Genomic DNA, 26,840 nt, shown 5'->3' on the forward strand with positions numbered 1-26,840 from the left:
TGCTGGCCAGCAGACACACTGCACCCAGGCTGTGCCACTGGTGGGTAATTCCCCAAAATAATCTACCACAGGGCATCTTGGGCTTTCTACTAGACTGGGGGAGGAGGGTCTGAAATCCCACAACTTTGAACTGCGGTGGCGAAATTGGTCACCAAGTCTGCACTGGGTGTGTGCACCAAAAGGCTCCCCTTGGGGCTGACAGATTGGAAAATAAACCAGTTACCTTCATTTACACAAGCTGGAGATAACACAGCAGTGCAGGCACCGAGTCTCCTCCACCCCATGGAGCTGTTGGCTTTCTGGGCACTCTCCTAAAAGGTTGCCACAGATAATCCCCCAGGCCACTGTCCTGGGGTGATCCTCCAGCCACCTGTGAGACTGTTCTGCCTTGATGTCAGGGAGGGGGACACCCTAAGGAGCATGGAGAAACTGGAGGTCCATGTATCTGCTTTCATGCTTAGTATTTGCAGCAAAAAAAGCCAAGGAGGGGCTATGACTGTGAAGAAGGGCAAAAGCCTGTGTGTGCCTGACATTGATTGTATGGTGAACACCACGGAGGACACAGCATCAGCAGGTACTCCAGACAGCTGAAATGAATCTCCTCCAGGGCTGGAACTGGCCAAATCAAAACAGCACAGCCTCAGGAGGGACACCATTACCTCCAAGAGATGTCTTCCCTGCTCAGACTGCTATGGATTCAAGCACAGCACCAAGACTGCTGTTAGAAGGGTAGGGAGATTTGTCACTCCAGGCTCAGTGGAGGCTATAAGGGGTTTTAAAAAATCCACTCCCTGAGCAGGTTTGTGAGGTTGGATGGACAAAATGAAAGGAAGATGGTATATGGGGAAAACATTTGAAGTAATTAAATCAAAAAAGAACAATTTCTTATTTCAAAACAAATCTTCCGGTAATGTATTCAGCATCGGATTGATGAATCAAAATATGCCAATCACTAGATCATCTGTACCCAAATGTCAGCATGTGCTCTAGGCAAAGACATATCTTTTTTATGTACAGATAAACTCATGAATTAACAGGCTAGAATGAATTGGAGCGCCACAGAAAGCAGAGGAGAGAGGCTTGAGTTTTTTCTATTGTCACCAGAAAAGCAAGATTATCTTAGAATTCCAAATATGTCCAATCTTTATTTTTAGTTAATATGTTAATCCGCTTAGCAAAATCTCTCTCTCTTGCAATGCCCCTCTGCTTTCCTGCTTGTGGGAGAGAAAATGATCTTGATTATGAAAGAATCCACTTAGGCCTTGTTTTTGGTCATTTTTCCATAAACACAGAAACTTTTCTTTGTCAGTCAGGCAATGTACTTGCACTGTGACTTTCCAAGCCAGGCCACGTTCCTGCACACTGTAAGTGGATGGGAGGGAGCTCTGAGTGCCCACGTGAGCTCTCTGCTCTGGGCCCTTCGCAGAGGGTCCAGAAATGCCATGGTGAGCTCATGTGTTCCTTCTCTCTCCATGCACAGCCAGTGTTTTTGCCCCATAGGGGCCCCAGATAACCGTCTACCCTCAGCCAAGCCCTCTTCTGGGGACAGTGTGTAATCATCTAATCATGACTGCAATTTCCCTGGCTGCTGGGAACATGGGTGCTCACATCAGATATGCCTTGTGGGATTCTCTGATAGTGGCAAGTACAACGAGCCACATTTTTGCTTTGATCAACGACTCTCATCAGGAACAAACTGATGAATGATATCTTTTGGAAAGAGATTTTGTAGCAGGTCAGGAAGATGTAGGACAGGCTGTAAAGCACTGGACCACAGGGTTTCAGGGACAAAGGAACTGTTTGGACAACAGGCTGCAAGCTGGGAGAGCCAGAGATGAGGCTGGGACCTGCAAAACAAGCTGATCACCCAGCAGCAGAAAGATTGTTCTCCTCAGAGTTCACTAACACTGTTAGTCACCAAGAAAGCATTGGAAAATGTAAACTATGGGTGAACTTCTCTTGGATTAGAAAGCTAAGCTGACTCCCAGAGCATCCCCTCTGAACGGGAGATGGGAACAGTATAAACTGCTCTGGAGTCAGCCCCCCATGTTCAGTGACATGGCCCGAGTTTTTGTGTCCTCAGGCAGAGTCTGGGGGTTAGAGCTGATTACCTCTAACCAGCACTGCTGTGTTTTCCTTTGCATCACCACAGGACAGTGTGACCACGTGTAGTGACTCTTCGTAGGAGATTCCATATTCTTTTTCCTAGAAACCTTGCAGCAAGAGAAGCTGTGAGAAGCACAAGCCATGGAGGATCACAGCCTCTGAAGGCACAGAGGAAGAGACAAATCTTATGATAATAGTTTAGATCTCAGGTCTGTGGGTTTGAAGTGAGATTTTGTGAGCCTCACAATGGCAGTAGGCTCACCAGCCCTGCTGCTTGCTCCCATGGTGGACTCTTCTGTAGATGGACATGGATATTACAGCTATTTTCTCATTTCCAAATGTGTGTATGCCCTTGCAGCAAGGCTGGTACAGAGGCTGCTCTTTGGCAGGCTGTGGGGTGACATGCCAGGACACAAACCTTGGAAACAAGGGCAGCCAGGGAGCCACACCTCCTGGTAGATTTTTCCTGTCACGTGTTACCAGGTAATATTCCAACATCTTGCAGGTTGCACAACAACACTGTCAATTCCCAGCTGCTTTAGAGAGTTCTACACCACAGATCAGGAGAGCCTTGGAGACTTCTACAGCCCCAGGGGCCATGTGCAGCAAAATGATAAAAGCTGGCCATGTCTGCTGGATGTGACTGGATCGATGCAGGGCATTTCCTTCGTGCACCACAAGAGGTTCACTTGCATTTTCCTGCAGGGAAATGTGCTCCCAGGGAGTGTCTGGGGGAATGCAACTTGCCTCCAAAGGAGAGGGCTGCATTTAAAGAGATCTGGGTGATCTGCACTGCACAAGGGCACTGGCACAGCCTGTTGCATGCTGAGAAGGAGCAGTCATGCGCTGGTGAGGCCACCTGGGCTGGGGTGGCCTGCCGGTGCCTTTTGGTGGGAGACGCACAGGCAGGCCTGTATTCCACAGAAACCTGGAGGGCTTTCCACTGTTCTGTGAGTTCGTGGGAAAGTGTCATACCTTTTTTTTTTAATAAATTTTCTTGTTTCAGATTGTGATGATGTCAGTCCAGAAGTTTGAATCTCTGCCTGGCTCCTGCAGTCCTCATTAGCTTTGCTTTGGCAATAGCTGTACATTTGCTTTAACAAAAACAGACAACTCTTGCTGTGGCACTTCCTAGTGTTTTGGAACCAAAAGGTGCTTTTACAAGCACTTTGCAAGACAGAAGTCCTGCACCTGCCAAGGGAGCTAGAAGGGAGCTGAGCAGGCAGCTGGCTGGGCAGGCAGGCAGAACAGGAAGCAGAAATGGTGCATTTCCATTTAGCATTTCAAGATTTTCAACACAAATTGGCTTCCATATGTCGTGTTTTCATCAGAAAAACATTTATCTAGAAAACCTTTAGCTATCTGTGGTGGCAGGGATGGGGCTACTATCTGGGCCACAGGAAAACCAAAGGGAATCTTTCCCTTGCCCTAAATCAACTCTGAAAGAAGCTCTTGTAGATCATCAGGAAGAGGCCTTGCAGCTCCATTCACAGTCCCTAAATTGCCTCTTCTGGATGTACTACATGTTGCACCACGAGTAGTGGTTTGGCCTGAACTGTTAAGATGATGTGTCTGGTATTTCTGTTGACTAAGAACAGGAGAAGAAAAGAGCTTTTCATTTCCTCTGCTCACAGTGCCTTTCCCAGTTTTTATTCATTTTGATAACCTCAGCCATTCTCTGCTCCCAGTTTGAAAGAGCTGGGCGAGTCTGGTTGAAAGCAGACTTTTTTCCACACAAACAAAGGGCTCCACCACATCCTTGCGGTGACAACATTCAGACTGGGGGTACATCAAGAGATGGGAGCCCATCCTTTTAATTAAAAGGAAAGAGTTATTTAATTTATTTTTATTCCTTTAAAAATGCCTGCTGAGGTGACACAGGCTCAAAGCAGACTCAGCCTACACAACCTGAATGACAAGCCCCCATGTGGGATAGATAGTGAAAACTTCCTGCTCAGTGAAACCCAGATTATTTCACAGAAGCACCTCCAGAAAGAAAACGGGATGTTGTGCCAGACAGGAAAATCAAGATATGTGATTTATCTGTGTCTGGCCTGCCTCTCCCGTGCGCTTACCCCACCTTCATTCTTCCTTGTATGCTTTCTGTCTTAGACTGGTAAGCTCAAGGTGTTGAGGGAGGGGAAGGCTGGCTGAACTTTCATTTCCTGCAAGGTTTTCCTGTATGATGTAACAATGAGAGTGGGAGCAGCAAACAGCTCCTCAAGCATTAACTGTGTCAGGATGTTTGAGATTGTGTGAAGCAAACGGTACTCAGAGGCTCGAAGCGAAGTTTTTCTCCATTGGTAAGTTTAATCATTAGGGGATTATTTTTTAAAAAGTTTTCCTTCTCCTCAGCTCTTGTTGGAATTTGAAGGTTAAGAAGGGGCACAACAAGCTGAAAGGAAACGTCCCCTCTCTTCAAGTTTATTATTGAAAGTGGCCAGATGTCATTTGTTTGTGACTAGAAAAGGGAAGTTATATTACAGAATGTGACACTTCAAACCCCATGGTAAAAACAAAAGCAAAAATGGAAAAGCATTCAGCTGCTCTCATTTACATTTGTGATCCACAGCCTGAGGCCCTTTGACATGGATGTAAGAACTGAATTTTATCACTCTTATGTACACTGTGAGTGTTGTCTGTCCTGTATGATCGATTGGGAGTGTATGAGATGAATCCAGAGTCCTCTGGACTGGTGGGTGGTACTCTAGTGAAGGACATGGACTACATGAACTGGCTTCAAGTAATACAAGATTAAGGGTTTTTTCTTTCCCAGTCCCAGCTGGAATACCCTCTTGTACTTGGACTAAGACCTGTGAGTTGTTGCCTTGTGTGGGATATGAGATCTGCTAAGAAAAGCATTGTAAAGTTCTTCAGCAATGAACTAATTATTCTGGCACTTGATTCGAAGCAATAATTATATATTTGAATAATATTATTTGAATATATAATTCGAATAATACTATTCGAAGCAATAATGGGAGTGGAGGGGGTAGAAACACCCTAGCTTGTAGCTATCCTACTAACTTTGATGAAGAGGCACCAGACAAAACATTTGTTACCAACCATTCCTGGATTCACATGAGCATTAAGGATCTCCTGCCACAGTCAAAGGATGAGATGGTTTATACTACCCTGTAGCACTTACAGCAGCAAGGCTTCAACATGCCCACTTGAAATAACTTAGGCTGCTTTTGTTTTTCAAGGAACATGAAAGAGATAAACTTGCTAGTGAATTTATGGGTTATAGCAGGAATTATACAGACGACATCACATCAGATTCAGGTTCCCTACACCCAACCAGTTATGAACTTCTCCAGTGAGAGAATATGCTGGAATAAAAGACACATTCACTCTACAAGTATGATTCACTCCACCTTCTCCATAAGCCTTTGCAGCAGCCAGATAATTTCTATGCCATGAATAGCCAAAGAATATGAACAAGAGGTGAGACCAGGAATTCCTGTCCCACTGACTTCCAAGCATGAGCAGAATGTTCCAGCCATATCAATAAATGCTGGACATGCCCTGAAAAACAAATAAAAATCTCTGTGCTGTCACTCAGATTGTCTGCAAAGTGCTCTCCAGGAGGATTTCTTTTACCAGCCAGGAATTATTACCCTTGAGTAATTAGATCTTGGATCTAGGAGATACTCAATTGGAAAGCAGTTTAAAAGTGTTCGAGGGGTTTTTTTGAGCAATATAATGGAAAAAACAAAACAATAGTACCAAGAAATGTTCCCAGGCACCAAAATGTGTTTATGTTACTCAACTGTTGCTAGGGTTCCTGGCATATTTCTAGCTAATGCTAAGTAAAATTCTCCCAAAATTTTCCCTGCCTGTGTCAGGAGATGGCACAAGCCATGAGTTAGATCCATAGGTAGAATGAATCCGCCTGTCCCATGCTTTGGTGGGCAAGAAAGCTCAGGAATATGGATGTAGCTAGAACATGCCTCTAGGTCTCAGGGTTGGTAGAGTTTGAGATTCCAGCATAGATACAGCTACTGGGACAGAAAAAGAGAAAATATTTTTGCTCATCCACTCCAACTTCATTAGTCAAACCCCCAGCATGTTTTGGAAGACTACAGGAGACATACCAGGAAACTACTGGAGATAAACTTCACACTTTTCTGGAAGAAAAAACAGCAAGAAAGGAGGCCAAAGAACATGCCCAAGTACTCAACAGAGAAAGTAGCTTGTCTCACATGAGTAAACTTTACTCTGAGCCTGAGAGTCCTCAGGCTTTTTCAGGTGCCATCACAAAGCTGCTAGCTGTGTTCCAGGCCATGTGGAAGCAGAAGCACTCAGCTTGTATTTGTGTAACACCTGAAGATGCAAACATATTTAGATTATTGCTAGTGACACCTGTGCCACAGAATAAGACCACTCCTGCTGCAATTTAGCTCTCAATAAAGAATACTACCTGAAAAAAGAAGAAAGGAGGGCTTAGAAAGTCACCTAATGGCTACCTTTCTGGTCATACTGTAATCAAGAAATCTTGTCAGGATCTTATAAGGTTATCTGTCAAATCTTCCTGGATAACAAGATGAGAAAGGGTGGATAAGAATTCTGTGATTCTGTGGCAAAGTGATATCCATCAGTATTTGCAAACTGAATAATGGGGTGTCCCTACAGAAAGAATCAATTGCTCAATGACATCTGCAAAACAGAGGTGAAAGAACAGGGTACTCATCTCAGGATCAGGTGAAAATGCTGTGTGGCTAAAGCAGCAAGACACACTCCTTACCATATCCATATGTGATTCTCCAGGCACTGAATGAGGATGAAGAGTCACTCCAAGAGCTGCACAAACTGATTACCTGTCTAATCCGTACTTACCTACTCACAGAAATCAGAGGTCTATGGACAATCAATATGAATGCCAACAACCCTGGTTTTCATTAGACTCAAACTAGGGTGGAATCATGCAAAGCCTCTGGAACAGCACACCACCTGTTAGTTACACTGAGGACTGTTACAGCCTCTGTGAGATACAACTATTGGCTCTGTCTCGTGTGTGTCAGCATTATCCAACCCAGCTGGTTGAAATATTCTGGATTGCTTCACAGATCTGGTACAGATAGCCTGTCTCTGAGTCAGTGAACTGCCAGGTCACAGTGAAAACATGCTTTTCCTCTGTGCTGTCTTTCTTCACTAGTAATAGCCTAATTTCCTAGGAATTTGACATATACAGATTATGAGTGATTTTGTACATTTTAATCTGATCAGTTGCTCACAGTAACTGATCATTCCTGAAACTGAAGAAACGAAGGTATTTCACAAGGGAAGTCAAACTCTTAAGTCTTCCCTTTAGGCTGCACAAGGTATAGGAACTAAACTCTTGCCTTAAATGTGCAATCACAAAACAAATATGAGTGGTGACCCTGACACAAATCAGTGCAGACTTGATTTAGTCAGAGCACTGAAAGAGTTTGTAGGGGTTTTCCATTTGCCATGCAGCCTAAGGTCAGGTTAGACTGTCCTAGCTGCAGATAATGCAGAACTCTACTATAAGTGAGGGGTAAGGTCTCAATAAGCTAATTTGGCTTATTTTTCTATAATAGCTGTACCAAACAAGTGGCTGACACAGGACTCCACAGGGCATCATGCAGCAGGCAATCTGCAGGACCAGGTCCAATTGCAGTCCAGAGTTCAATGCCCCTTCCAAGGGTGATTTGTGCCTAGATGGTGCAAATCTTTGATATGCTGTGTGGAGCAGTCATCAGTATTAGCTGGCCAGGACAAAGCTGAAAGGTGAACGGAGTGAGTGAGAGGAAGTAATTTCAATTGAAAAGAGGATCTCAGAGATTTGTGTTCCTGGCATATTCCTATGCTCAGCGGGGCTTTCCAGCACAAATTAACAATGGACCAATTTATATGTGCTCAGTGGATTTGGGCTCACAGACCAAGCTCAGCCAGAGGATTCCAAGAACATTCCTTGTGGAGCAGTGTTTGCCCTGGAACTGGATGCTGTCCGTCCAGAAATACACCAGATGAAGAAGCAGCTGCTGGAAAGGAGGCAGAAAGTTGGCTTCCATGAACCCTGTACATACTGCTCTGTGCTAATATCCGTGAGGAAAGGGGGATTCTCATCTGGATCGTGGATTTAGTAAAGAGTAAGGACACATAATGAATTTATGCTGCAAAGTAAGGAAGACTGACATAAAATGGGTGAAATGTCAACCCTGGGGAAAGACATAGTGATACAAAAGAGTGCTATGACTACAAGGCTGGACATGGTAGAAGCAGCATCATTGGTGTCTTCTCTCACACTACATGAAAATGGAAATAAGAACCCAATCTGTCAGTAAAGAGCATTTGAGATTGAATCACAGAAGACAGGAAAGGCATATGTCTGTGCTGATCCAGGTCAAACATAAGTAATGGTAAGATTATGGAAAAGAAGCTCCAAACCTGGAGCAGCCTGTAAGCCTCATCTAACAGAACGAGTGATGAGGGAGTGTGGGCTCATCCACGCATCAGTTTTGAAAATGGGACAAAGTGGCATCGTAGTGCAGTCAGTGCTTGGCTATTTGTGTAACAGGGCTGTGGGAGAGGAGCAGCACAAAGTGGATTCAGAAGGACTCTTGGAGTGATGCTTTGGGGGCTGCGCTGAGCCAGCCCAACTCCTGTGCCAGTGTTAATTGGGCCAGGGCCCACCTGTGTGTCTGTGTAGGGGTCTCCATGCTGCCATCTCCTCTAGCCTGGGGACACTTGGCCTAGCCCAGAAGGCAGCCAGCTCAGGCTCAGCAGGATGTATCTGCTCAGGATCCTTACTGCCCAAAACTAGCTAAGCCATTTTCCAGCCCAGGCTGACTGTGACATCCATGGTGGCCTCCTGCTGTTGGTAATTTGCAATTGTCCATCAAATATGGAGAAGACTCAAGTGAAGTGGTTCTTAGTACAGCTTGATGATTATGAGTAATGGCAACTGAATGTGATTTATATGTGTTTATGTTTATTTATATATGTTTATGCCCCAAAAGGTGATCGCACAAGAATTAGGCTGATTATTGCTCGGAGACCTCTACGTGCCAGTTGTAAAATCAGTTGGGATTTAGAGCAGGTCTCACTCATGTTTAATTTCTTAAAGAGCGCACAGCTAATTAAGTTCAAGATACTGAAGCATCAGCCATGGACACACATATACCTGAGGAGGTTGTGGTGTAGCTGTGACAAGGGTGTATTCTGATGAGCCTAAATATGTGTCATATAGCTGCCAATCAGAGTCAGACAGGTCCTGACTGCTGGAAGTGGCAGCTCAGGCTTGCCATGTCCCCTATTCTGAAGCATAATGCAAGCTGCTTGCCTGGGTGGGGGGTTAGTCTTGAAGACCTCCATTACCTCTAGGTTTTAGAAACAGATTCTAGAGCTCTACAAGTCTTTATTCTCCTTAGCACATCTACAGCGCATCAAACTATTCTATTAAACATTTGCGATGATAATCAGTTCTTGGGAAACTGCTTCTAGTATTTAACTTGTCATTCTCTAAATGTAAAATCACTTAGAGTGATGGCCAGGAAAAAATTATCGCTTCACAATGATCAGAGCATGAAAAGGTACAAGATGGGTTTGCTTAGATAATTTCTAAATAAACATTCAGATGAGACAAGGCTGGGGAAACATAAGCCATGATGATGAATTACATGTACAATTTATAATGCAAAATATGTTGCCTCTTTGGCTTAAAAAGCTGGGTGTAGTGTTGAGAAATTCTGAAGTTCAGTTTGTTCATGCTGAATAAGGTGGGGCTCCAACTTCCCTGAATTATTTTGGAAATCCCTACCCCTTCTTTTCATGATCTTCAGTGCAACATGTCTGTGGACTTGAAACACTTCCTAACACAGCCTTTCTGGCCTGTAGCTTAACTGAAGAGATTTGACCATGCTGCTGAGCATGTGCTAACCCTGGCTGGTTCAAAAAGCCAAGACACTGCTAAATTCTGACACTGTCAAACAACACGTTGAATTTTCTTCAGTGGTCTTGAATCTCTGCGATTACATCTTTAACACATCAATAACTTAGCCTCTGGTTAGCAAGGATTGCTGAAGCATGACTAATCAGCAGATGAAAGTGTCTTTGTGGGGATTAGCTTTAATGAAAAGAAAAGGGATAGTTATTTTGGTAGTTTGAAATCTTCCATAAATCAAAGCGAATACTGACAAAGCAGGTTCATACGGTAAGAATGAAGCTATTGTGAATAAAATTAAGGGAACAGCTACTTTTATATAAATCACAGGCCAGGACAGCATTTGTAAGAGAGTTCATGGGAACAAGATCATTTAACTTCTTCAGGTGTAAATAAGTGATATTTAGCTAATGTTAAAGCATCCCTAAAGAAAAACAGATGGATGAGGGTCCTTAGTAGGGAGTTTCTTTTTTGGTTTTAATTTTCTTTGCATGCAGTTAAGACCCAGCTACTTTATCTTGACCACTTTATTCTGTGCAGGGACAAACATCCAGCATATAACTTGGTCTTTACCACTGCCAGAGAGGAAGACACAGGAAGAGAAACTTCAGCCTTGATCTCTGATAGGAGTTGTTTCTGTCTGGTGCAAATTAGAGAGTTTCTTCATCTTCTATAATGTGGCTTGGAGGAGCTCACAGGCACCATGGGGATAGTGGCAAATAGAAAGAAATGCAAACTCCACACCTTCTGGGGAGTATTCATGTTCAGATCCTGAACTTTAGACCTCCTATATAGTCCTGTGTGGTTAATGTGCTGTATAAATAATCACCTCTTGAGCTCCTCCAGGCAGTGACTCAGAGCACCCACGCTGAAAGCTTAACCCTCTCCGATGACTGTATGGGAAGGCTGGAGTTAGACTGTACGTGTTGAGGTACCTTACAGCTCCCTTCCCTTTATGCTCCTCTCTTGGTTTATGCTGTGCCTTCTCCATTGCTTTATTGTGACTTTTGTATTTATCACAGATAAATTATTGCAGATGTGTGACTGAACCCCAAACTCATAATGTTCCAGAGGGTCTCTCTACCTCTGAGCTAACGGAACATTCTTTCAGCTAGCCTGAGGCAAATGTTAAAACTGCTCAGATCCAGGTTTCCTTGCTTTCCCCTGTGCTTTTGTACTGCTATCATATGCATTGTTTGAAAAAAAAAGCTTATAAAACATTCGGTCTGCATGCTGCAGGCACTGATCTCAATGGTTCACTGGAAATCACAAATGCTTGCTCGTCTCTCTAAAGAAATGCAGCATTAAAGGTAAGGCTCTACACAGGAATATTGGCTTAAAGTACTACTCAGTTGCACTTTTGGAGAGCTTCCCATACTCTGGAATCTTTCAGTTTGGGTGCTTTTTGTTGATTTTTTTTCTTTTATGCTGTCTTTTCCTTGTGCTCTTACAGTACAAGCTTTCGTGAATCTCCTGATCAAGTAACAGAGCTCTACTGAAGAGTTTATGAACCAGGGCCTTACTCTAAGCTACTCAGAGCTCAGCTTGTTTTCATACTTCTAGACAATTTCCACATAGCTGAGGCTAATGATTTTATATTTAATATGCATCTATTTTCTAACCAGTGCCAATTTTTCTTTCTCGCGATACAAACATGCTCTGTATTCAGAGTCAGTGGAAATGTGTGGTGTGTATGTGTGTGTGTCTGAGTTCTAAAATCAGTTTGATTATTTCAAGTCTTCTATGGAAATTACAGCAAATGACTGTTGTTACATAGTGACAAGAGTAGAAGTAAAAAATCATTTTCATGGCAGAATTTACCATACTGCCTACCATACCTACTCTTCTATTAAGTTGTTTTTAGGGTCATGGGGAAAAAATAAAAACCCTAGACCAACCAAAAACTCTGTAATTCATGATGTTTACATGATTCATAATTTATAATGGGAAGGAAAAGGAACATTATGTGAAAAAATGCTATGCACATTTTTGCACAACGTTCTACTGGTATATGAATCATGCTTGTCTTGGTTAACTCAAGGGAAATAATCCCAGTAATGTATGTAAGGCAGTCATGCCCACATGTCTGGGGTTTTTTATATCCAGATTTCAGTGGAAAGAGAGATACTTTTTAAACAGATGGCAAACAAGCCCCTTTCCCCCCAACTACTTAGCAAATTTAATAACATAGCTAATTATAGGACTGTGTATGTTAATCCATTCATGTGCTTGCTCCATATATTTAATGCCACAAGTCAAAGAGATCTATGGAATTGCTGGGCAATGGCAGCTAAATTACATCCAGACCATATTCCCTCTTTAGGCATACTTTTGAGACTGAATCTCTTGGGATTTCTGTTGGCCATTCAGTGCAAAATCTAACATAAAATTCTATAGCTGCAGTCTGGAAGTGATGTCAGGAGAAGCAGAAATTAACTCAGAGGTTTTATTTGCCTGGTCTAAGGTGATGTCCCATGTCACATTTATTCTCAAGGGTCAGAAGGAAGAAGGTGAGGACAGTTCTTCCTGGTGAATTTCCCCCCTTGGCTGCTGCTGTGTCTTGGGGCTGAGATGCTCCCAGGGCTGGTGGCAGGAGCACCACAGCCATCTGAGGAGTTTGAAGGACCATTCCCTTCCTCACTCGGAGCTACTGCATCTTCTTTAATCTATCCGGACCCTCCACTCCACTGTGGAGGACTGGTCACAACTCATGGAATACTAGAGCAGGCCATCACTGATTCCAGCCCATCAGGCACCTGCCTGTTGAGGGGCAGTGAGAACCAGGAACCACCTCCAAGTCTGTGGAGCATCAGCTCCACCTTTGACTGCAAGCAGGAGAGAGCAGCTTGGTGGTGCAGCTCGTGTTATTCTGCATGTGTTACTGCTGAAGCATGTGTGACACCCCTCATGCTTTGAAAACATGCCTTTGTGAGGGGAGAGGTGTGCTGATCACCTCTGAGGACAATGGCTCACTTGGCTGTGACCGACAGCCCGGAGTACCTTGTACCAATAAAAGCCTGATCTCAAGTGTCAGATCCTCTGAGTAAATAGATATGGGGTTCTTACATCAAAAGCTGTCTGTACAATATGGAAAATGAGCTCAGAGCCAGACCATCTCCTGGCCAGTTTTGTGTTTGTCATATGTAAAAGATTTTTCAGGCAGGAAGATCTGGCTGTTTATGTCACGAGTCCTTTTTATGTAGAATTCAAAGCATATTACTAAGAAAGAATAAAAATTTAGGTTAAAAAATGTGAAACTTGTAAGAGAAAACAGTAATACTGTCTGGAACAGGTTAAATACTAAAAAGGGCAGACAAAATTAAAAGTATCTGAGTTCCATAATCTGTGGATCTGCCTACACATATCTGTTTGCTTGAAGTGCCCTTTGTGATCTGTCAGAATTATTTAAAAACTTTAAAAAATGTATGGAAATGAATTTAGTCACGTATCACAGACTAACTGAGGAAAGAGAAGAGTCTCACAAATCACAGAGGGATTAAGGTGGGGGGGTGGGGATTCAGAAAAGTGAGGGTTGGTGACGTCTGTTTCTGTGCAAGTGCCATCCTCACCCTCCAAGTGTAGGGGCGAGGTGTCTCTCAGTTCATTTAACCATTGTGACACCCATTTGGTTCCCACAAAATGCAGAAAATTCAAAGTATTCATGCTGCAGAAAGTGACTGAAAGCTAATCTCCTGTTTGAATTTCCCTGTTAACTCCTATTATTTTTTTAGTTTCATAATAATTTTTTTTTCTCCCAGATTTTAACTCTTGGAGCTGTCAGAAAAGCCAACTTGCAGTGAATTTACAGGTTCCTACACTACCCCTCAGAAATGCAGGGTTTTTCCTCAGCCACTTGGCCTGTCCCTAAAACTCTTGGTGTGGTAGAGGTGCTGATGTTCAACCTGTTTCTGCTGCAGGCTTGTGCCTGAAGAGCAACAGTCTCATACCTCTGTGCAAAAGTCTTCACCTGAAAAGGCCTTCCAGGAAAGATTTCCACTGAGACCAGCCAAGCAACTCAGCCTTCTCTGCTACTGCTGGCTTTCTCTGGAGCTACATCTCAGCCTGTGCTTTCACTTGGAAGGCAGCATCCCTTCAATATTTACCTGAAGTGCCTTGAAATCCTAGAACAACCCCTCCCCTGACCCCCATATCTTATATTCTTCCCAAAGTCTGTAGGTTCCTTTTAAAAACAGAGCATGCCCTGCCTGCCTGTCTCTCTGGGCAGAGAGCCTACTGCCTGTCACCCTTGATGTCTTTCTTACTACTTGTTTCAGCTGGTTGTTTTCTCAGTATTTAAAGGCTTTGTTGTGTTCCACACTTTCAATTAAGGAGGAAAAATGCTCTCTATGTTGTAAGAGTGAAACTGGCAGTTGTATACTTTGGTTTGTAGCATAAACAGTTGCACAAGGATTCATTGGCAACGTTCCCTTCGCTAAGGAGGCTATCAGCTAAATGTCACAGATGTGCCTGGGACTTGCCAAGAGCTGAAAATGTACTGGGAAACTCCTGAAAATGCCCTCAATTAAAGGGGAAAAAAAGGATGCAGTAGACACATGTTAGCTGCAGCAGAGGTTGGAGATTCTCTGAGTGTCTGGTCAGCATCTCTTCTTGTGCATCCCTCCTTACCTCTGGAGCCTTCTTCCACATGTAACAGGCTCTGTGTTTCCCTCTGCTCGAAGCCAGTCTTCTTCCTCTCATTGAGGAGGAAGTGAGCTGCTCATTTCTTCCGTGTGGCCTGTAAAGCTGAGCCTTTCCTTCTCAGCAACAGGATCACAAATAACATAAAGCATTAAAAATGCCCTGGCCCCTTGACACCTTTGTTATAACCAAAGCAACAGTGTGATCTTGTTGCTGGAATGCTTGCCCTCCCTTCCCTCATCACCCATCATCACTTCATGGTTTAACTACAGCCTAATCCTGCAAACACTTCCTACCCAGCAGAGCACTTACCAGCACCTAAGTAGCCCGCTGACATTGGTGGATTATTCCAGGTAGTACGTCCTAGGAAAGCTAAAGAGGTGTTTGTACCACTGGGCCATTCGCTTTGCAGGCTCTTGGGGGATATTTCCTTCTGTCTATAAAGAGGCCTGCACACGCACGGTGCTGTATAAATAATTGATAATAACAGAACTCACACTGAACTAGCACATAGGGGAATTTGTACCCCCAGCTTTCCTGGCTGCTAGAAGGAAAATCACAGAATTATGGAGTTTACAGAAAGCCTCCTGATAGCATATCTGGGTTTGTGGCGTTCCCCGCACTTTGAGAAAGTGTTATCTCTTCCTCTGCACCAGAGGAAACATTGAAGGACCTTCACCTGGCAAGAAGTCCACAGGAAACATATTTTAAGTTAATCCAAAATCTGATTAATATCTCCCAAAGGTAAATTAAAGCTCTTATCACCCTGTCTAACCTTTAATTGCACAACACAGGAGGTCTGGGTTTCATCAAACTATTGACTCTTTTTGTTTTAAGATTTCTTTGGCTATCAGCAATTGTGCGCAAATTATTCCTTGGTGAAGGCCTTAAGCAATAAAATAAGCTGCTAATTTTATTTCCAATGCACTCACCCTTTTTGTTCTCAAATTTTGTTGAACTTTTTTCTCTCAGAAATATGATGGAATGCATTTGAATAGATCCAAATTATCAAACAAAAGATTAAACCAGGAAAAGCAAATATAGAAGTAAAAACAGAGCTGAGAGGCCACAAAAGTTTGAAGGTCTGTGTGATGTTACAACACAACTTCTGGATTAAGGAGAAAAGTAAAATACTCCTTTTATGAATATGATTAAGAAGGAAATCAAACTGAAGTTCTTTGTTGGAACATAGTCTCCTCCTGACTGAATCCATGGAAATGAGCCTTTCTGTAAAGGCTCTATGTCATGGTCATACATTTCTCAGGCTTACATCATCTGTTGCTCAGAGAGTTTATCACTCAAGTGCAGTAGTCACGAAGGAAGGTAGTTTCCTCCTCAGGAAGAAGACATTTCCTTGTGGGGAGGTGATACACCTAGCTCACATTCAGCTGCTTTTTCCACGTGCTTTTGCTAACCAGACTGAGCTGTAAAGAACTGCATAGGGTAAGATTACTGTGAATTTTTGTTGCATTGACAATGTCCCTTAATAGCAGGCAGAATATAACTTTACACCCCCAAAGAGTTCTTTAGCTACCAAAACATGGAAGTCACTGGGCTACGTTTCATCTCCACAGAAAACATTCCATTCTTTACAGAATAATTTAGTATTCAGTGGTTCAGAAAGTACAAAAGTGAACAAAAGTGACTGCCTCATCATCAGCTGATACTGATATTTCACTGTTTTAAGGAAATAACTTGGAACACTAGACTTTTTCTGTCCTAGCTGGCAAGTACTCCAAGCACCACGTAATAGGAATTATATTCCTGTCTCACTAATTTAGTAAATGTAGAATAGATCTGTTCAAAGTGAGGAGGATGAGTTGGAGAGGTGTATGATGCCCTGTTTCAGCAGAGACTACAGCCTGGTGGACCAGCCTGTAGCAAGAAAGCAAGAAAGCATCTTGCTTTCTCTGAAGCAAGATGCAGAGGAAGAAGTTAGTCTCCAGTCTTAGCTACTGAGTAAAGAGCAGATTTTTGTTGGCAAGAGTTCCTCCTTCACCAGTATGTTGTATCTTGCTCAGAGCAGTAAAAATCCCTGCACATCTACAGGATAGGGTATCCTCTCCTTGGGAGGAAGGGAGCATCAGAGTCCCAAAATGACTGGAGGAGGAAATAGTTCATGTGGCTAAGATCAAAGTGCTTCAGAACATTCCCAGAAATGGATATTTACATGGGCAATCCTCTGCTTTGAGAAGTTGTCTCTCTACACTTTAAGATGTTTTGTGTTAGATCTGAGATACACAGAGATTTTTTTATACTTAGTTTGTCACCAAGTGACCTAGTTTGGCATTTAAACATTTGTGTATTTAGAATATAGGTGCTTCTGTTTTCAGTTTGGCAGACAGATCATTTGTGTACATATATTCACATGTACATAGACACATGCACAAGTGTGTGAAGCTTGACTTCATTCACACACACAGAAACACACAAGTGTTGAATCCATTCACACACAGAGAAACACACAAATGTGTATATATATATGTAAATAAAGAAAAATTTGAGTCCATTTTAAAAAGCCAGAAAGCCAGTACTGGTCCCTTTTTACAGATCTTGCAAAACCATCATTTTATCTTAGTTCTTCAACTGAAAAAAAATGAAGGACTTCTGTTTGTAGAAACAAAGGGGTTTTTGGTCAACCAAAATTTAAAAGAAAATGGCAAAAAAAAAATCCTGAAAGCTATTAAGTCTAATTTCTCACAAACTCTTGTTCACAAAAATGTTTTCACAGTATTTTTGAAATATGTGTGGAAACTTTTTCTTCAGCTGTTGTGCAAACACAGCAGTTGGGAGTACAACTGATGCTAAGGGAAGAGACAGAATTCCTTAAGGCACAGAAGCCTTACACTTATCCTTTGGGTTCCTGCAAAATCCGCTGCAAAATTTTGTACATAAGGTTGTGAAGGCCTTGACAGTGTCCTTCCTCCTTAACAAGCAGCTTACTTTTGTAAGTATTCACAAATAGATCTGCTGGTATTTCAAAAGCAGTTTCCAAATAACTCCAAAGGTGATATTCAAGATAATTGCGACCAGTTGGGATCACATTTTCAGAAGACATCAGAAAAACCTCATCCTTTCTGGGATATTTTAGCAAAGTCAGTGCTATTAATATTCAGGCCCTAGGTTGTTTTGTCTATGAGTTAGAAGAAACATTGAAATAGTAGCAACATATTTCTCAGCGCTATGTTGATCACATGCAACAAGTATTTCACAATAATAAGAGTATTTATATTGAAGTGAGCTGCATAAATTGACTGCCCAGCCTTGGGCTGGGTGACTTTTCTTTTGCAAGGATCTATTGCATTTCTGAGCTCATTTAATTGTTTACTCCTACCACATATTGTACATGGGAGCTATAGCTGCTACTTGCCAGATATTTAACTACAGTATTTCTAGTGCATCTTGTAAACAGTTTCCCATTTTACAAATTATCAGTGGGGTTGAACCTTCATTCGCATGGTTAAAGTGTAGTTGCTGTGCTGCACTGGATGGGAACTTCTTCCTTGACAAGAAAAAGGTTCTGCACCTTTTTTACTTTATATTTTGTTTCCATATAGGAGGAGGTCAAGTTTGGTTTGCAATAAATTGTCATTTTATAAAAATAGAAGGCAAAAAAGTTCAGCTGAAGCAATTGGGTTACCACAGACAGATGTCACATTTTGATTTTTTTTTCCTCTATCCTATTTAAATATGTCTGCTTTGTTTTGAACCACATGTGAAGACCTCCTATCTTTAAACCTAAATAAATTTAAAAAATTCTAATCTATTTGCAGCCAGTTCAAATACAGTTAATTTGGGGTAGGGTGGGGGGTGGAAACAGACTATTTAAAAATAGGGAATTAGATAACATTGACTTTACTATTATTGTCCTTAAATATTTTTAACAATTACCGGTGGTTTAGAAAAAGAAAATTTATGCTGCACATATAATCACAAACAAAAGTACATAAGCAGGTTTAAATTATCTGTTTTAATGCACAAATAAATATTTAATATATTGTAGTGAGGAGCATAAACTCTTTTATCCAGGGTAATTTTCTTCTCATTTATTGTGTGCTGTTGGATAAAACTTCATAGGTATTCAGGCTCTCCTAGATTCTGGCTATCACAAATAAAGGAAAATTTGGGCCTTAAATAAGTTATATTTGTATGTTAGCAACCACTTTGTTTAACTTTCCTTCTTCTCATAAATCAGTTATTGAGGTCTACTTAATTAAAAACAGATTAGAAACATTTTCATTGTTGATTTTTAAATTTCCTTTGTACTGAAGTGCTATGGAGTTAAAACACCAAGCACAAAAGTGCACAGCCAACCATGACTAACTGCATAAAGCAAATAACAAGCTGTACCATCAAAAACAAGAGTCAGCACTGCTCATGTGGAATAACAGAAATCGTACCACAAAACACTTCACACACGTCTCATCCACCAGCGCACGCTTGCTCAGCTCATATCACACCTCAGGAATGTGGTCACAAGCAGCAAGGGACTGCAGCAGAGGTAAATACCCCGAGGGAAGCAGCATTTCCCTGTGCCTCATCTTGACAGCTCCTCACGCCTTCGGCTTGGGGATCATCGGCCGTGGGGAGGGAAAGGCAGAGCAAGCTGTTACTCAGGACATGCTTCCCTCCTGGCAGCTCTTCTGGAGGTATCCCTGGGGAGCTGAGCCAAATATACACCTTGAACACTATTGCCCAGGGCAGGTAGCTTGCCATGTTTAAGCCAGAAGGCTGATGGAAGATAGCCATTATCCATTCTCACTGGTCATAGAACCATGTCTCCCCAAGGCACACAAAATCATCATTCCATGTTGTATTCAGGACTCTGACAGTCCCTGTCTTTATTATCATTAAAAATCACCTCCCACCCTCTGCTCAGTTTTGTCAGGAGTTGCAAAGGCCATTCTTATTTGAGCAAAGAAAATAATAAATACCTGTTTATAGGATGCAACTAAGAGTGGGGCATGCTGGATTTGATTGGGAGAGGATATAAAGATTACCAAGCTTTTTTTTTTTTTTACTTAGTGTTTCAAAACAAACAAACAAAAACCCAGCCCTCTGCCTATTAACTAGAAAACAAATCCAACTTAAAATTTTTGCTCAACTCTCACTGCAGGAAATGGGAAACCTTCTGCTGTTTCATGGGGAATTAGAGCAGGCCAGAAAGATGAGAGCAGTAACAAGCAGCCACCCACCAATAAAATGCATGTAGTAAAGCACTGTCAGAGAGATCAAGGGCTTTGCATACACTTTAGGAAGGATTAGATTTCATTGTCACTTCAGGCCAAGGAGGAGGAGATTCCATATTCCTGCAGTCATTCATCCCAGCTACTCCCCTACGCCTAAGGTTCTTCTCTACTCTCATCCAAAGACCCTTTAAAAATGCTGCTGATAAGTACTAAATATTTTAAATCCTATGACTATGACTTCCATCAGAGGAAATTAAATGCCAGCTTAATTATCTCGAATTCAATGAGGACTCTAGCTGAAGGGTAAATTCAGCTCCACTGTGAATGGAAGGGGAATGCTGGGATGGCTGGAAACAGAAATCTGCACCCTGTTCTGCAGCTCTACAGCCCCGGTGCTGCTGTGTTTTGTGTTTGTCAGAAGCAGCACATCCGTCCCTTTGGAGACCAGTGCAGTCTGGAGTGTTCCTGGAGAACAGGGCAGTGTTCCACTGAAGATGATAACTCAGATACAAGATTATCCATGTGTATTCCCATCCTTTGAGCCATATCAGATACCCCATTCTGTCAGTGACAAGCATTTTCCTGAGCAGGTTCTTTGTTTGCTGACCCCTGGAAGGTGTTGAAAAGATTTTTGAGAGGATACCTAAGTGACCTGTTTTCTCTTTAGCATAATTCTTGCTGATTAATGAGTTCTGTAGGTTCAAAACTGATGGCAATTTGTGTTCTGAGTCCTTAAAATAAGTGTTGAGAACACTGTAGTCTGCTAGATAGGAAAACTGGCTATCCTAGGCTTTATTCCTGATTCTTGCCTTATTCCTAAAGACCAGTTTGCACCTTAGAGCCACTTCTGTAAAACATGGCATTTACTCATCTTTGAAAGTGCTCTGAGACACAGGATGAGATGTGTGGTATGTGTGTGCAACAGGGAACTAAACTGTACTTGGTGCTTTGCAAACAGAAGTTGGACAAAATCTATACCTTAAAGAACATATAATCTAAAAAGTAAAATAAAATAAAAAATATCAACTGCTGTCAGAAAAACAAACTTTTAGAACTAATAGTAACATTCAGACATATTGATACTTTCAGTGTCCATCAGTATTTACTTTTTAAACAAAACTAAATAGAAAATCTGTTCAGTTCCACAGGTACTTTTTTAGAAAAAAAATAAAAGAAAAAAAAAAATGAGGTTAGTCTAGAAAAATATAGTTGTTTTTAGATTATCAGACTTAATTCTTCATTCCCAGGAGCTTTCAGATACTGACAGCTCAGGAACGAAGAGGAACATCTGTGAACCAACCAGACTAAAGATTGGAGACAAGTCCAGTGGCTGCTGCAGTATCACTGATGCAAGAATTTTGCTCAAGCTCTTGGGAGGTTTCTAGTGATAATGCCAAACTAAAGTGAATTTCTGTATAAGTGTGTGAATACTGCAGGATGTTCTTTGAGAAAACAAATGCTGCAGGTGGAACAGAACGAAATGTCTTCACTGACACAGAAGCCTTGGAATGCCTTAATGACACTGTGGTGTTCAGGTGCAGTATCTTGATGAGCTCAGTACAGAGGTCTTTGTGATGCTGTTGGTACCTGTAGGGAGCAGGAATTTTTTCTTCAGATTATTCCAGAAAAAGCATTGTCAACCCTCACTGGGGCCTCTGTGATGAAGCTTTTAACCTGTGGCTTGGAAGGTGCTTTGAAACTGCAATCTGTGTGCACTTGAAATAAGGCTGCAGACTTTCTAACTTGTGATTACAACAATCATTAGTCAGCCCTGCTTTCGGAAAATAGTTAGAACTTCTGCTACTATATGACCCTCCTCCCCCAGTCTGCTCCATGTTTCTACAGTTTTGAGAAAAAGGAGTGAGCTCTCCAACTCAGTTACTTGCCTTATGTCAGAACCAGAATCAAGCATAGTTCTTACAAACAAGAGAATATGAAATAAGAGCTTCACAGAGACACTCTTTCTCTACTGTTGCCTTGATTGGAGAAGCTGAATGAGCTCTCTTGGGCCTAGACAGGTGGTTGCACATATTTGGTTGCAATTTGCTCATTGAGAGTGAAGTGAGCATCACTTTGCTGCACTCCACATGCACTGTAGTAAGCCTGGTGCTCAATGCAGAGCCCACCTGCAACAAAGCAATTAATCTAAAATTTACTGGGACAGGGAACACACCACAGAGGTTCTGTTGATGCCAGGGAGACCATACTGCCAGTCTCCTTGTCACATTCTCCCCAGTAAGCACAGCATCTCGCCCTTAGGACAGAGGAATGGGTTTTCCTCTTCCTTTTGTTCATGTTCTCCCTGAGAAGGGACAGTAATGCCATTTGTATCCTGCATATTGGCAGGTACAGCTAAAGCACAGACTGAGGCTGTTTCTGAGCTCTCTGAGCTGTCTGATGAGCTGAAGGAGCAGAATTTCTGCTCCAGCTGCCAATTAGGCAGGTAACATATCCCTGAGAAAGGTGGTGTGTAAGAGCTAATTATTTTTGTGTGCTGCTGCCTGAATAACTCGAGTCTGCCAGGTGCCAAACGCCCCTGGAAATCTGTGGGAACTGAAAGGCTCAGCTTGTTCCTGACTCTTTTATGGAGTCAGACCCTAGAAAACTTCAAACTTTTGGAACAAAGGCTCCTTATCTGCCGGGCTTGAGAGTGAATCATACCCATGAGAAACACAAAGTAGAATAAAAGGCCTCCAAGCACTGGTTCTGGCTGAGCAAGATGCGTGTTCCCCTAAAAGCCCATCCCAGAGGTGAATCAATGCCACTGTACCTTGCACCATTTCCTCACATTGCTGTTCCCCTGCTTTTCTGCATGAGTCACTGAGTTGTGATCTCTGGTTTTGGTGCTTCTACAATGTTGTGCAATGTTGTCATGGCTGTTATGCAGTCAAGCTTTATCTGTTGCATGAAATGAAATAATCTGTATTTTGGATAGATAAATGTAGAATGACCAGCATGTCTGGTCGAACACAGTAAGTTTGTAGAAAGTGGTGGTATGGGGACAGCTTGGCTGAAACCTGGCTCTAGTGTGGTAGCCAGTCATTTGTTCATTTTTAATTGTTTTCTTTTCCTTTTTTTCTCTTAGTTGTCTAACTGTGAGTGATAAAAAAAGAGAAGACACTGTCATTGTACACATGAACTGATGTGGTTTTACTGCATTTGGCCACACACTTAAAAGAAATATGCTGGTACAGAGCAGCCACAGGTCTTATCTCTGCTGCCACTCCTTTCACAAAAGAATGATCTTTACATCAACAGTTTCCACCCTTGGCTTGATAACGTTGCAGTCCTCCCTTTTGCTCTTGGTCCGAATGCAGAGATTAAAAACACTCAGTTGATGCAAACGGTGGGTTGGTACAACACACAGAATGGGGTGTAGATGTGCTTCACACAACAGAGAGCAGAATTGAAGGGGAAAATGTTGCTTGGAGGCAAGACGCCTCTTTAATTGATTATGGCAAGGAAAATCAAATACCATATTTGCTTTTTTCCTGGAGTATATTGAAAATGATCATAACTAACATCTGTTCATGTTAAGCAAATACTTGTCAAGATTTAAACTTCTGTTTGCATACAACTCTGAGTAGTGCATCTTAAAGTCATACATATTCATATAGAATGAAGAATGCATAATGTCTGCATAAAAAGATAAGCTGTATGACTATATATGAAGACAACAACTACAATTCTCACAGCACTGTCATTGGTTAATTTTAAAATATTCAAGCATTATTTAAAAAACAGTAAGCTGAACTTAAAACTACACTACAAAAAATTGTATAACTGAACCAATGCTGACTTGTTTTCCTCAATATTAATAAATTTTAATCAATTGTAAAATTTCCCTTTTTTTTTTTTCCCTAACACTTTTTGTTAATTCATTGTTATTTTAACCTCCAGTAACACGATCAGACTTCTGCCTCTGGGCAATTGAGTTATGCTCTGATCTCGAGTTCTAAGGGAAATGTTCAATTTTATTTTTTTCCACAGTTGAATAAACAGTACCATGTATACTATCTCTTGTGTTAGAATAGTGTTGTCTTCACATAAGACTCAAATAATGGTATTAGTCATTCATTTCCTTGTACACATACACCCTATTGCGTGTTGACAGGTTTATAAGGATGCAGTGGCAGCCGTGGGTGCTGGGAAGCTCCTAGACGACAGCCTTTGAATCCTTGCAGTCCTGAGCAATGGTGCCTGAGTTAGTCTGTTTATTGTCTGCTTTCTCTCCCAGATGCTTGACTTGTCTGAAAGATTAATACATTAACAAGAGTGGTAAGGTCCAGGGTTGCACATCTTTAAGACATGTTTATTACCAGATGGCACATGAGATTCAAAGGTCACTGTGGAAGGTAACATTTTAAAGTGAAACAACAATATTTATGTTCAAATACTATGCTGATGAGATCATATGGAAAAATGTTTCTGATTAAATTAGTTTATAAATAGCCCCAATATATCTACTGGAAATTCCAAATGCCACTTTTAGTCTTACTTCTTTTACTCTATTACTTCCTAATTTATTTAGCAACACAAGACTGCTTTCTTACATAAACAGACTAGCAGCTGAAAAAAAAAAATCTTTACTGGATGGACAATCCCACTTTCTTAAATAACTGAAAATCCAGTGTGAAACCCTGTTCTATGGTCTACTGCTTAAAGCTAAATTCCATATCAGAGTTTTTTAAGACCTGAAAGAAATTTCAACTTTTAAATTCTCTGAGGTAAAATTCAGCTTGCAGTCATAATGACTTATTGGTAGATAGCTATGCTTATTTACAGGCAATATCATGTGCTACAACACATTTGACAAAAATCCTGTTATGCTACTTACACAGAACCAATACAATGGAAAGAAAATCCTTTTCTTTAGCATTTCCACAGGACTGAGTATCTCATAGCTAATTAGTAAACATTATCAGTTACACTAAACCTGAAGTCGTGTTTATCCTCTCAAATTGTCACAAACTGTATGTAAATTCCAGAGGAAATAGTTTTGCATAGGTTTAAAAGGGCAACTAAACTCTTAATTAACATTTCTTATCTACCATGCCACGCAGGCATTAAAATGCAGAGGATTTAAATGGTACTTACTTTTCATGTGAACCGTTCTCAACTTTCATAGCTCCTTCCACTGGATCCAGTCCTTGTTCTGAAAACTGTTTCAAGGCACTTAACGCTGCCTAAAGAAAAAATGAGTTGTCAAAAAACCCAGTGGCACAATTATCTTAGCACCAAATGAAGGAAGGTGTGTGTTTTGATATTCTAGATTCAATTAATTTCCTATCTATTGAAGCCATCCAGCCTACAGAGCTAAGAGAGTGGGTGCACAAGAGCTCCATGATAAAGAGCTGTGCTTATGCATGGATTGAGGAGATCTCCTCCTTCCTGGGCATATCACTGACTCCCATTTGTGCCAATGCAAGCTTCATCACTCATAGAAAGAATAGGACAGACTTTTGGGATTCTTGGCTTTCTGGCTGTAAAGTCTCTCCAACTTCCCCACATGCTTTCCTAGAGCCCACACTTTCCAGAGATCCTATGGACAAACTTTTGAGTTGCAAATGGTTGCAGAAGGTGTGAGAAGAGGGAAGAGGGTCAGCAGGACAATACCAGCACTTCAAAGTCAGATCTGGAACAATGTTAGAGCCTGAGGTCTTATACACAGTGAGTGAAATGTGCTAATCAGAGGAAGCCTATAAGGAGTCATTAGGGAGAATCAGGAATAGAACTGTCAATTTTTATCTAACATTTTCCATTGCATTCTTTATTGACCAACTTCCACCTCATCTGCTATGAGTCCTCTCTTCTTCTGTTCCCTCTATCCGCTTTGGTTAAAAAACCTCCTTTTTTGTAATTGATTCAGAAAAGGTTGATTATGAAACTCTCTGACATTACATGGCTGACTTTGAAGATAGAGCCAGCGCAATAAAACAGCTGAGGTATCTTCTACTGAGAAGGTGAAATGTAAAGCAGAACTGCAAAATGGATTTTGCTTTTTAATCACTTCCTCCTGAGATGCATTCAGAACTAATCACAGGGGAAAGAAAAGGTGACTTTTCACATTGTGCCCTAAGCTAACACCTCAAACAGTGGAACTGACTGGAGGCCCTAAACTGCTGTTCACGGTGAAGCACCAATTGCTGCTCTCTTCTTATTTGTTGGGACAGAAAGAATCTGTGACTCTATCTTCCTTTCCCTCAGAGAGCAGGGACCCTGCCTGGAACAGGAGCTGCCATTGTAATGAAGTATTAGATTTGCCTTTGTACTAATTCTTTGCCTGGATTCTCTCAACAACTCCTTCGCTTGAAAGGTATGTTTATACAACTTAAATATTATTAGACAATGTGTATTTTGGTGAAATGAATAACAGCACAAAAATTGCCAGGCTGCCCCAAAGTAAAAGACCATGTGTCCCATATTTGTCTATAGTAATGACTAGCTGCTAAAGCCTCAGAAGCTTGTACAAGGCACTCCCACCCATCACACATGAAAGTAGAATCTTTGTAGTCTGTGATATGTTATGGTTTGTTCTCTGACCAAAAAAAAAAAAGCTGAACATTTTATAAAGTCTCTTGGTAAACCTCAGATTATCACTGTTACCTGCAATCCACTACACCTTTACCATGTATTGTGAGCCCCCTGTATGAGATCCCACTACTGGATCTTTCACTTTTGTCACTCACTGAGTTCCCCAGAGAGAATTTTCTCTTTCCTAATTTCTTCTGGTTTTCTTGATGTTTTGATATATTTCCATTCTTCACAAAAATTCTTTCTCTCGCCCCTCATAGTGTCCCTTCACAAGTTTCACATGTGCATTCTCTACTCCCATAAGATCTAACCACCATCCATCTTTCCATCCTTGATCTTGACTGCACAGCAAAATCACTGCTCATCACAAATAATTCCTCCAGTGGCAATGAGGATTTTCAACTACTGTCCTTGTAACTTTTCTGTTCCAGTAACACAACATATTTCTTCATCCCAATTTCTCT

At 41.6% G+C, this 26,840-nt stretch overlaps 1 protein-coding gene across 2 annotated transcripts in view; it reads right to left on the reverse strand.

Annotated features, from left to right (window-relative positions):
* Window positions 1-22,971: 22,971 nt before the first annotated feature.
* Window positions 22,972-26,840, reverse strand: part of STAU2 (staufen double-stranded RNA binding protein 2) — a 170,606-nt gene continuing 166,737 nt past the window's right edge. For both annotated transcript variants that reach the window (XM_030944056.1, XM_030944055.1), the window contains 2 exons: window positions 24,940-25,028; window positions 22,972-24,092 (listed from right to left, as the gene is read on the reverse strand). In XM_030944056.1, the coding sequence (XP_030799916.1) occupies window positions 23,999-24,092; window positions 24,940-25,028 (183 nt within the window). In that variant the 3' untranslated portion in view covers window positions 22,972-23,998. The remainder of the gene's footprint in view (window positions 24,093-24,939; window positions 25,029-26,840) is intronic.

This window comes from Camarhynchus parvulus, chromosome 2 (genome assembly GCF_901933205.1).
Source record: "Camarhynchus parvulus chromosome 2, STF_HiC, whole genome shotgun sequence".
In the NCBI taxonomy this organism is placed as follows: Eukaryota; Metazoa; Chordata; class Aves; order Passeriformes; family Thraupidae; genus Camarhynchus; species Camarhynchus parvulus.